This window comes from Marmota marmota, unplaced genomic scaffold (genome assembly GCF_001458135.2).
Source record: "Marmota marmota marmota unplaced genomic scaffold, marMar, whole genome shotgun sequence".
Lineage (NCBI taxonomy): Eukaryota > Metazoa > Chordata > Mammalia > Rodentia > Sciuridae > Marmota > Marmota marmota.
The window spans coordinates 7,432,027-7,443,662 of record NW_025999983.1 but is presented as its reverse complement, the minus strand read 5'-3'; the positions used below and the strand labels follow the sequence as shown (position 1 = coordinate 7,443,662).

The 11,636-nt window shown below is 52.1% G+C and overlaps 1 protein-coding gene across 11 annotated transcripts in view; it reads left to right on the top strand.

The window, feature by feature from the left end:
• The first annotated feature begins 1,006 nt into the window (after positions 1-1,006).
• The window catches only part of LOC107153114, a 12,111-nt gene continuing 1,481 nt past the window's right edge, over positions 1,007-11,636 (top strand). Inside the window, exons 1-5 of one of the 11 annotated variants that reach the window (XM_048805884.1) lie at positions 1,356-1,486; positions 2,100-2,320; positions 7,405-7,495; positions 7,652-7,734; positions 8,374-8,790. In XM_048805884.1, the coding sequence (XP_048661841.1) occupies positions 2,151-2,320; positions 7,405-7,495; positions 7,652-7,734; positions 8,374-8,635 (606 nt within the window). In that variant the 5' untranslated portion in view covers positions 1,356-1,486; positions 2,100-2,150 and the 3' untranslated portion in view covers positions 8,636-8,790. The other 10 variants (XR_007348687.1, XR_007348688.1, XR_007348685.1 and 7 more) reach the window with 10 other exon arrangements.

Sequence of the window (11,636 nt, the reverse complement as noted above, 5' to 3'; positions counted from 1 at the left end):
AGTTTTTCCAATAGGTCTTTTTTTTTTTTTTTTATGTGCAGGCCTAAGAAGACAGTGCCAAGACTTACATAAGTGAGCACGTGCTCACAAGCAGATAGTTATGACCTTGAGCACAGATACTGAACCAGAGTGTTTATGACCTTGACTAAATTCTAAAACATAGCTGGTGGCCATTCTCAGTGAGGGAACCATACTGTAGCACCTTGGGCCTGCCCCACAATAAATGACATTGCTCAGTTTCAGCCAGTGTCCATCTGCAATTTGTCATCATTTACCCCTCTCCTAGTTTTGTTGTTTTTTGTAGTTATTGCTGCTGAAGAATTTTGAAATAAATCCTAGATATTGTGTCTCCCATAAATACTTCCAGATGTATCTCTGAAAGTTGTCACTGAATTAAAAAGGGCTGTTTGGGCTGGGGATGTAGCTCAGTTGTTAGAGTGCTTGCCTCGCATGCACAAAGCCCTGGGTTCAATCACCAGCATCACACACACACACACAAAAAAAAAGAAAAGAAAAGAAAAGAAGGCTGTTCCTTTTCTGAGAAGGTCATGCCCCTCAATCAAGTGAGCATCTTCGCAGAGCAAGATATTTCACATGGACGTAGAAGAGAAAGGGACTGAGAGCCAATGCAAATTTTTGGTGGCATGGTGGCTCCTACAGCTGGGTGGCTGGGGCAGCTAAGCTCAGTGTTCAGGAATCTCAGCCCCCTGGTCATTTGATGAGGGTGAGCAGCTCCTTTATTTGCTGGGACGTATCACACACATACTTTTCTTGCCATTTCTGACCCACTTCATCAGCCCCAAGCTCAGTGCTGCCCTTGGTGCATTCCTGGTTAACTGGTTAAATGACAATGGTGGGTTGGTCAAGTGGGAGGTCTAGTCCTGAGCCTTATCTCCAGGGTGGAGCACACCGAGTTACTTACTGGTTCTGTTCACCAAACATGGGCTGGCAAGCATCACTATGAGGAACAAAGGAAATTCCACTTGCAGATTGTACCACCATTAACCCAGAAGCACACCCATCCTCTCTTAGATTGAAAACCAGGAAGAGATCATGATGAATTTATACAAAATGATAAAAACTGGCAGCATAAGTCTGGCATGGAGGGAGCGCACTGTGGCTCTGTGAAGCCACCCACAGCTTGGCCTGATGCCAAAGAGCGCCAGCCGCAGATGCTGGCAAGGAGACGCACAGTTCCCCACTCCCCGCAGGGTGATCTTTTCACGACCTTTAGAAAATCCGTGTCACAGATAGGCACTCCAGGGTGATCTCTTTCCTGGTGCAGTTTCCTTTTCTCCTGGAGTTTGCCTGAGTCTCCTGGTAAGCTGCACTCAGTCCTGACTGGCCCTGTTGCAACGTGAGCGTGCGCGGGTGCTCTTTGTGGGATCATTCAATGTTGATTTCAATGGGCCACCCAAGCGGCTTGTTGCCAAATGACTGATGATTGCAACTTTCTTGACTCACTATCTAGAGGAGCTCTAACCAGGTACAAGCCCTCTGGGCTGCCGAACAGGGACCAGGGAAAAAGCCACAGGTGCCCAAGAGATATGTACGAGGCAGAAGCTGCAATGGAGGACCCAGGGAGGAGACAGCCTCCAGGAATCAGGAGCCAGACAGAGGAGCGCCCACTGGAAGAGTGTTCAGAAGTCCTGGGGCAGCTGGGGAGGAGTGGAAGGGGGGAGCGAGAGGAATCACTCTGGGCTGTGGGTCCCTTGCTTTGTGACCCTACATTTATCTGCGAGGCAGTAGAATGTGATGACAAGGACGCAGACCCTGGCATCCCCTGCCTGAGCCTCCATCCTCGCCCTTCACTTCACAGAAGCACCTCGATCTCCTTTGCCTCGGTTTCTTTATCTCCACATGGTGCGTGATTCTGAGGGTGTTTATTTCACTCGTGGTTGTGAGGACTGAGCTAGTGCACTGCAAGGAAAGACTTAGAACAGCTGTGGCATACAGCAGGTGCCGCATCAGCATCAGATGTGCTATGAGTGCAGAAGCTGCTGGGGAGGCCCCCTGGCACTCTGCTCCACGGGCTGAGGCGGGAGGGTGCACCGGAGGCCCCAGGGTTGAGCTCACCCTCTCCCTCCCCCCACCTGCAGGCCCCTCAGCTTCCCGAGACTGTGGCCCCCCAACAGCATGCCTGACCTGAAATGCGGGGCCAGCGCCAGGCTATCTCCCGAGGGCGGAGCCCCTGGCTCCCCGATTGGCCACTCTGTGGGCACGCGGGCCACGGCGGGTCCCTGAGCCGCTGTGTTCAACCCCACAGAGCTGCCTTCACACCTAGTCCGCCCTCAGAAGCTTCCAGTGAGCCGGGACACAGGTGGGCTGGATCAAAACTGCACAGAGGACGGGGGAATGCAGGGACCTCAGCCAGACCCTCCACCGCACCCCCCAGGCCCAGCCGGCCCCAGGTCCTGCAGCTGCTTGTTTATCCATGTGTCGGGGAGCTGTTCCCGTGTAACTCAGTTCTCTTCCCTCCCTCCCTCCCTCCCTTCCTCCCTTCCTGCGGCCTTTCCTCCCTCCTTTAACGGGGCTGTGTTTGCTGCTCTGCTGTTCTTGGTGGTGGGAGTAATTGCAAACCTCAAGTATGCAAAACCCAGTTGGAAATGTTCAAAAAAGGCGGCCAAATAGGCATTTCCCTTCCAATTAACTAGCTGGATTCCACTGTTGGATTTTAAAAACCTTTATCTTCGCTAAATATTTAACTTTGATTTTCATGCTCTCTCACTGTGTAAGTATTTTGAAATAGGTTAAAAGAACAGAGAAATGAACATCGTCCAGAAACATTGATCCTACATTGCACTTAGTGATAAGACTCCTGGGCTGCAGATGAGGGAACTTACCTTTGCTTCTGGTCCTGCCAGGATGGAGCTGTGTGACTTAGAAAGCCATTTACCCTCTCTGGTCTTCTTGTTTCATCTTTCAAATTAAATGGCTTGGGAACCCAGGTGGGAAATTATTATTTTATTGTAGTTTGAATGCTCAGTCTCTCTCCCTGTCCTTCCGGTAGTGAGACCCTTTGCTTCCCTTGGGGACCCTTCCTCTTCCATGCTCACTTATTTCAGACAGGGCTGTTCCAGGAGCTTGCGATTTGGGATCGCCTTTTTGGAAGCAGGTGTGGTAAAAGAGGCTCCTTATTACATGGAGGGATTACTAGAAAAATGTTGATATTTTAAAGGTGACTAGCAGACCAAACTAGCTATTGCTGCATAACAAATTATTATAGACTTAGTGGCTTAAAACTACGCACCTGTGTTCTCAGGGTCTCTAAGGGCCTGGGGAGTGATATGGCTTGGCTGGGTTCTGAGCATGGCCACCTTCAGCACTGCCCTAGGCTGCCGTCAGGTGGGGACCAAGCTACAGAGCCTTCAAAGGCTGACTGGGGAGAGCTCCGCCCTCCACTGGCTCCCTCAGGTTTGGGGAAGGATTTATTTACTTCTAGCTACAGGGTGGGGGCTTTGGTTTCTGCCTGGAAGCTGCTCTCAGCAACCAGTTGGCCCACAGCTCCTTGCACATGGCCTCTCTACCACAGCGATCATGCTGGCATGGTCACCTGTACTGGTGACAGGAGGTTCCTGAGCCCTGTGAGTCATCTGTGGAGGGATTCTGTCGCGGGGGTGTGGGAGACAGCGGGGCGCAGGCTGCCATCCAAGCGGCCTCCCCCATCTCCCCGCAGGGCCTTCCTCCCCTAGCCTGGCAGCCTGGGGAGCTGACCTTTCGTATCCAGGGCTCATGGGTGATGGGAACAGCATGGATCTTCTACTGGACAAACCTGGACTTGGGTCCTGGCTAGTGTTTGCCCAGCAGCCGTGACCCCGTGGCCCTGGTGTTCTCAGGGTCAGTGCAGGGAGATCGTCAGCCTCACCCTGCGGAGAGGGTCCACATGTGGGTATTAAAGAGCACTTGACTGTGTTTTTTATTCTCCTGGGAATTGGTGTCAGTCCTCCAATCAGATATGCAAGAGGTCGATATTTTTCTTTACTTTTATGGTATTGGAGTTATTTTCTGCTTTGAGCTCTCAACCCTGGGGAGAATAGAAACAGACTGGCTCAGTGCCTTTCCTCAGTGTAACCTCCAGGTCGAGGAGGGCTTATGTGGGGCCACGGAGGGCTCTAGGGCTCATGCTCCCTGGGGTCTCCTCCACCGGTATTCCCGGTGGCCTTTGGCCGCCCATTCTGTGTGGCTCACAGTCGGGTGAATCCCCCAGGACTTCAAGCCCTCTTTAGGTCCAGCTAGGGACTGCTCGGATAGAAACCCTGCCAGTCATCCTCAGACCTTTTTGTCACCTTTGAAGCCAACAGGGATTAAAATAGCTTAACCTATGGGGCTCCTGTGAAAATTAATTGGGTTATTACTTAGTGCTGGGAGCACACTGAGTCCTCAATAAATGAGATTTACTTTATCGTGCTGGAGTCGGGGGACACTGTTTGCTCTTCTGCCTGGCTCTTGGTCCCTTAGGCTCTTCCCAGGAAAGGCAGGACTTGGACCCTCTAGTCTTCTCTCCAAGATGAGGGATACAGAGGGCAGGGCCCATGCCCGTCACAATCTGCGCACTCTTGGCTTCCGTCTTGGGAGAGGTCCAGCTCTGGGAATCTGCATTAGTCTGGGAGACAGTGAGAGGGCAGGAAGCCTGGCTGCTCCCCAGCATGCGTTCTCCCGAAGAAGCATCTCCACCAGGCTCTGGAACTCGAAGCCAAGTACCAGCTCCTTTGAGGCTTTCTGCTCTGCTGTCCCATCAGTGAGCCACAGATACAGGTGCACAGTGGCAGAACGTGGGAGGTGCAGGGGTCAGGGAAGTCATGAGAAGCCCTTTGTCAATATTCGCAGAAGTCAATTCCCCCTGGTTCTCCGTGACCTGAAAGAAGGTGCCTGTGTTGAGGAGCAGCTGCAGGGGACGCCCCGGCACTGTGATCACCCACGGATATTGGCACTAGGTGGCTTTGTGTCTCTGTTGCCCAGGTTGGTCTCAAATTCCTGGGCTCAAGTGACCCACCCAGAGCTGGCTGCACTCTGCTCCTGCACAGGAGATGCCCAACCTGCTGAACCCGAATCTCGAGGCTTGTCCTCAGCAGATGGCATTGCTGGTCATCTGATGACCTTTGCAAAGATCAGCAGGCCTGGGTGTGGAGGGCCAGGGAGTCAGTTAGCTCCAGCATCCTGAAAGTGTTCCTCTGAGGATACAAGATGTGCATCATGGGCAGCGTGGTGGGTAGACTACGAAGAGAATTCAAATTGAAAAAGTCACATTGAAGAGCGATGCCATTCTGCCACCTTGTGGTAATTTCCTGTGGATTTTTTTTTTCCATGCTGTGGCCTGAAACCTAGGGGCTGCCAGGGACCACTGACTTTCTTGAAAAAGACAAATGGTTAGTCCTGCACAATGTCGGACTGATGACCATTCTAGTTTCTATGAAGAACAGATAAATAGGGGGCCGATCATTAAGATCAGTCTTGAAGGCCAGGTCCCATTCTAGCTACTCGGGAGGCTGAGGCAAGAAGATCTTAAGTTCAAGGTTGGCCCGGGGAACTTAGTGAGACCCTGTCTCAAAGTAAGAAACAAAAAGGACTGAACATGTAGCTCAGTGGTAAAGTGTCTTCGGGTTTAATTCCAAGTGCCCCCCACCAGAAAAAGAAGATTAGTCTTGGAGGTATATAATGACTTCAGATAGTCACTGAATGAACAATTGCTTAATTATTTCTCTGTATCCATGAAGCAGTGCTAGGCTCTGGGGGAAAATACAAACATGGTCTCTGCCCTCAATGAGCTTAAAATATGTGCCAGAGTAAGGACAGTTTATACACAGACCTAAATGATAAGGAAAATCCTAAGTATGCATCATAAGCTCCCTGGGCAAATGGAAGGAAGTCAGTCACAGCACTGGAACCGGAGAGCAGGCTGCTGAGGGAGATGGCGTTGGCTCCCAGGGGTCACCAGATACCCCAGATGGGGAAAGGAGGCACATGAAAGGGTCACGTGGTAGAAAAACCACTGGACTCGCAGCACAGGGCAGCAGGACACACACTTTTCTGCTCATGTGAGTCTACAAAGAAGTGAGCCTCCATCCCGAAGTATTTTATTTATGAAACGTGGCACGTACCACGGAAGACACGGAAGAAGAGGAGATTAAGGTGATAACCGTAGGACTGTCGCCCTGGTGTTTCCTCCGGTGTCCCATTGGATTGTCGGCCACGTCCTGCCTCAAGGATGGCTGCGCAGAGGGAGACGGAGGGACAAGGGTGACAGACGCTGCAGGGCACAGTGCTGCACAGGCCACCAAAAAGTGGACCCAGGTGAGGTGTGGATGTGAGGAAGGGACAGACCCAGAGGTGGAACTAGAGAATTGCCAGGGGTTTAAAGAGAAAGACCTGTTCAAGGCCGTTCTGAGCGTAGACTTGTTTTAAGATCTTCCTTTTGGGAGACGGTGGAGAATCATTCCCTGAGAGAGAATCTAGGAGCACCGGCAGGTTTCTGGAGAAGGGCATGAGTTCATTTGGCATAAGCTAAGTTCCGAGTCCCCGTGGAGTCTGCTGATCTGTCCACAGGAATCTGGAAATTTAAATTCAGAAAAGAAGCTGGGAATAGAGAAGGGTCATGTGGGTCAGAGGTGATGCCAAACTCTGGGAGCAAGTGAAGAGGCCCGGGAGAGAGCATGAAAGAGGAAACCAGAGCAGGGACAGCCCCCCAAGGATGCTGACACCGGGGTGTTGTGGCCTGAGAAACAGACTTTGAGATGGAGAATTGCAACAGGAGATGTGAGGGGGCACATCAGGACCAAGGCCTGCAGGGAGTGAAGGGTGCCGCGGGGTGGAGGGGGAAGTTGAGCTGGGGTGTGGCTCCAGTGGAGGCCTCCGCAGATGCCACGAGGAGCTCTGAATCCAGGATGGCCTTTGCGGGGAGGCTAAGGGTGCTGGACTGGCTCCGTCGGGCTCCTACCAGCCGGGTCCTGGGCCGAGTTCATCCCCTGCCTCCTCACTCAGAGCTGTCATTTGGATCTTGAAGTAGCACAACGGGCTTATTTACACCAAGGAAGTTGCCCAACATTACAGACCTGGACTTTCTTCCCCCAGAAAACTGTCTGTTGAAATATTTACCAGTGTACACATTTACATCCCTAATCAGGTAAGAGGACTAACAAATCCTGGGTGTGGGCTGCCCCTGGGAGGGATGTCGCCTCGGGCAGGGGAGCCCATCGCTGAGGACCCTGCCTGGGGAAGAAGGCCGTGGAGAGCCAGCAGAGAGCAGTTCCTGCATCTGGGGCAGTCGGTGCCTCGGCCATGCCAGGGGAACAGGGAGAGCACCGCTTGGCACCCACCACAGTCCACCTTGTGCCCATCTGCTCCAGACAGTAAGCTCCTCTCTTTTGCTGGGGACCAGGGGAGTAATGTGGATCTTCTCTGCTACAGTCTTGAAGTCACAGCAAGAGATCGCCATGACCTGCAGGAGGCACGGTTCCCCCCACCTTGCTGCGCTCTCCCAGTGGGGTTTCCCCATCAGGTAAGGGCAGGCTCTTTCCCCATCTCCCTCCTTTACTACCTATCCCAGGCCTCTCCCCCTCCCCTGCACCTCCGATGCTCCAGGTAGCTCTCTAGTACCATGACCATGACCCTCATGTCCAGGGATGGAACATCCTGGTCATCAGGCCCTTCTCAGCCTGCAGCTTCGCCTGTGGTCCAGTTACCATCAGAACTGGGCAGGGACACTCAGAACCACCCTCATGGGCCTCCAGTGTGCAGGTATACTCGTTTGCACCCCTGCTACGTGAGGGCAGGCCCTCTTGCTGGTATCAGGAATCCTCTTCTTGCCAGCTGCTCTCTTGGCACAGCAGACCTGGTGGCACTGGTGGCCCCAGTGGCAATGTCCCTTCTCCAGGCAACAGGGCGTCTCAGCCTTGAGGTCCAGGATCTTTCTTGTGCCCTCATCCAACCTTTACTGAGTGCACCCCCGAGCAGTGTTCTCCCTGTTGCCCAGTTTCCTTTGGGTGGGACCTGAACCATTAGCTGATGGTTTGAACTCAGAACAGCCCAGCTCTGCTCCCTCCCCAGTGGCCCTGGAGGGCTGCCATTGACAGCTGGGGACACTCCTCTGACAGTGAGAGGAGCCTGAAGTGAGGTTCCTGCAGTGCCAGCAGAGCCTCGTGGGGCCACCTCTAGAGCTGACACCGATGCCTGTGGACACGAGGGGCCTTGTCATCCTGTCCAGGTGGACGCCGGCTTAGTGAGCCACAGCCCAGATAGCATGGAATTGTCCCCTTGGACCCCCCCCCCCGTCCTTCACGCACGCCACCTTGTCTCAGTGTCTAGCCCAGGTTTTAGGGATTGTAAGTGCCACTGTATTGGAGAGTATTTTAGTCAGCTTTTTGTCTCTGGGACCAGAAAACCTGACAAGCAAGATGTGAAGGAGCAAAGCTTCTTTTGGCTCACAGTCTCAGAAGTCCAGTCCACAGTTGGCCGACTCCATCGTCTGGGCCCCGGTGATGCAAATATCACGGTGGGAGGATGTGGCAGAGGAAAGCAGCTCAGGACACGGCAACCAGGAAGCAGAGAGTCCCTTCACCAGGGACAAAATACAAGCCCCAAAGGCACATCCCCAGTGGCCTACTTCCTCTGTCACACCCCACAGTCACTGCCCACTTAATCCATATCTGTGGATTAATCCATGAATCGGGTTACACCGCTCATCATCTGATCATTTCACCTCTGAAAATTCTGACATTGTCTCACCTATGAGCTTTTGGGGGATTCCTCATATCTGAACCATAACAGAGAGAAATTAGATGAAGATGAAATTGATTTTTGTGTGTGTGGTGCTGGGGATTGAACCCAGGGCCTTGTGCATGCAAGGTAGGTGCGCTACCAACTGAGCTATATCCCCAGCCCCTGAGATTAATTTTAGTTCACTTAAATAGCATAATACCCAGTTATTAAGGATGGAGAAGAGGAAAGAAAGATGAAAAAGAGAAAGATGTTCTCAATTCCAAAATATTGGGACTGGCAAGGCAGGCTGCCCGGTGCTCCTTACTTGCTGCAGGGAGAGGCCGCCAACCCTCTGCCACTCGCCCTGGCTTCCCACGGTTCCCCCAGCCGAGGGAGGAAAGCTGGGGCTGGGAGAGAGAGAATGGTGGGTCAACCACTGGAATCTTGCAGGAGAGGAGTTCACTGAGAAATCCCTGGAATGACTTTTCAACTTCATAAAGAATAGGCTGTGACAGATTCTCCTGCAGGGTGGCCCTCATGCTCAGGAGACTATCACGTGAAATGCTATAAAATTTAGAGAAAAGAGTCCTGAGGTCAATTACAGCTGGTCTTGCCCGTCTGAGATGGAGCCAGTTTCTCTGCTGGTGTTGGGCACAGCATTCCTGGAAGAAAACGTTTCCAGTCATGGGGCCCTTACCTGCAGGGGACTACAACCTGAGCCCCCCACGAGTAGTACCAACTCTGTATACAACGATGTTTTTCCCTATACATACATACCTATGACAAAGCTCATTTATGGACACAATAGTAGATGAACAGGAGCTACTCATAAAATAGAAGAATCTTAACACCGCACTGTAATATAAGTTACACAGACTTGCTGTCCCTCTCCCCAAATCTTATTGTATCCCACCACCGTTCCTCTTCCTGGGATGATGTGAAGTGATACTTAAAGGAGGCACTTGGTGGCTTCTCTTTGGCATACCCAAATTGCCAGCACTGCTACTGTTTTTGTCAGCTTTTCTATTGTCGTGACCAAAATACCAGACAAAGCAAATTAGAGGAGGGAAAGTTTATCTGGGCTCAAGATTTCCGAGGTCCCAGTCTGAAGGTGGCTGACTCTGTTGCTCTGGGCTCGTGGTGAGGCAGCATGTGACGGGGAAGAGCCCAGCGGAGGAAAGCTGCTCAGCTCCTGGTGGAGTCAGAGGGGGGAAGGGGCCCCAGAGAAGAGGCACCCTTCCTGCCTGTTTCCAGGGACCCACCTCCTCCAGCCATGCCAACCGACCTACAGTTACCACCCAGTCAGTCTGTTCAAACCAGGATGGACTCATCAGGTTACCCCTTCATGATGCCATCATTTTACCTCTGAATATTCCTGCATTATAGGAGTTTTGGGGGATACCTCATATCTAAACCACAACAACTCCTCTTGTTCTTTGAAGCCATTATTAAGGAAAATGAGGGTTACTTGAACACAAGCACTGGGATCTGATACTACGACAGGCAACTTGAAATAGCTACTAAATGACTAACAGGGGGGTAGTATATACTGTGTGGATACGCTGGACAAAGGAGTAACTCACGTCCTGGGCAGGACATCTTGGATGAAACATCATGCTGCTCAGAATGGCATGGAATTTAAAATGTACGAAGGTTGGGGATGTAGCTCAGTGGTGGAGCACTTGCCTAGCCTGCACAGGCCCTGGGGCGTGTTTGAGGGTGGAGGATGAGGGGCTTACGAATTACTTCTGGAATTTTCCATTTAATATTTTTAGACCTTGGTTGGTCATGGGTGACTAAACTCTCAGAAAGCGAAACCACAGATAAGAGGAGACTACTATACACATAAGCCTTGAGGCAGGAAAGAGCTTGGCAAGTCTGCCCATCCAACGGAGGGACAGAAGCTCAGTGAGAGAGGGAGGTGGGGCCAGAGGCTGGTAGGGCCAGAGGCCCGAGGGCTTCCTCCACAAGTGCAAGGGGGATTATTACAATATTTTTAGCAGGAGGTTGTCATGACCTATAAAAGGCATAAATTTCTCTATGCATAAACTCAGGTACACAGAAATGTGACTCTAAAATGGAATTTAGCCCCACTGACTTTTCCTGCACGATTCAGCTGCCTCCAGCTCCCAGCAGTCTGTCTTGGGAAAACGCTTGGTTAACAGGGCTTCTCTCCAATCTCCTGTCCGTCCTTTCTCCCCAGGCGTGCCTGGGTTTATGACCAGGCTTCCACAAAGTCCTGGGGTTGCCTGGAGTTGGACAAGGGGCTTTGTCTGTGCAACACCACTGCAGGAATGACTCCTCATTTCCTCTTCCATACTTGCAGGCAGGGCCCTGCCTTTTGGGTGGGAACTGAGTCTCCATCTTTCCACGTGTTTCTCACTCTGATGGCAGAGGTGCCCCATTCTGTTCCCCAGAGGCAGTGTGACAGGGTCAGCACCTTCCCTGCAGGAGGTTAAAAACTGTCTCCATCAAAGCCCTCCTTGGTCAAAGGTGAAGCTTTGCCGTCTTCCCACTCAGCATTCACCCCCCCCCCAAGCACCTCTGCCCTCTGCTCTGGGGGACTTAGGAGCATCTTGGACTTTCAGACTATGGATTGGATAGTCTTGGGGCCCAGACTTGGGTCAACTCAAACCGGATGGGGGTTGGCTTCTGCCCACCTGCTTTCTCCACCCACGTCTCGCTCAGGCTGCCTGAACTCAGCCCTGTGCTTTCACAACCTTTTGGGTTCCTCTGCCCCTCCTCTTCCAAGCAAGGCATATTTCATCTCAGCTGTGGAAGCTGCAAATCAGCATCTGAATCTTCACATTGGGCCCTGAGACCAGGGGCTCCTGGACCTAGGAGTCAAATATTTGTAAACTCTCTGATCAGAAGCGGGTGCCTGTGCCTGTCTGCCCTTGGGTAGGGGAAGAAAGGCCCCAGGATGACAAGTGAAGGACTTT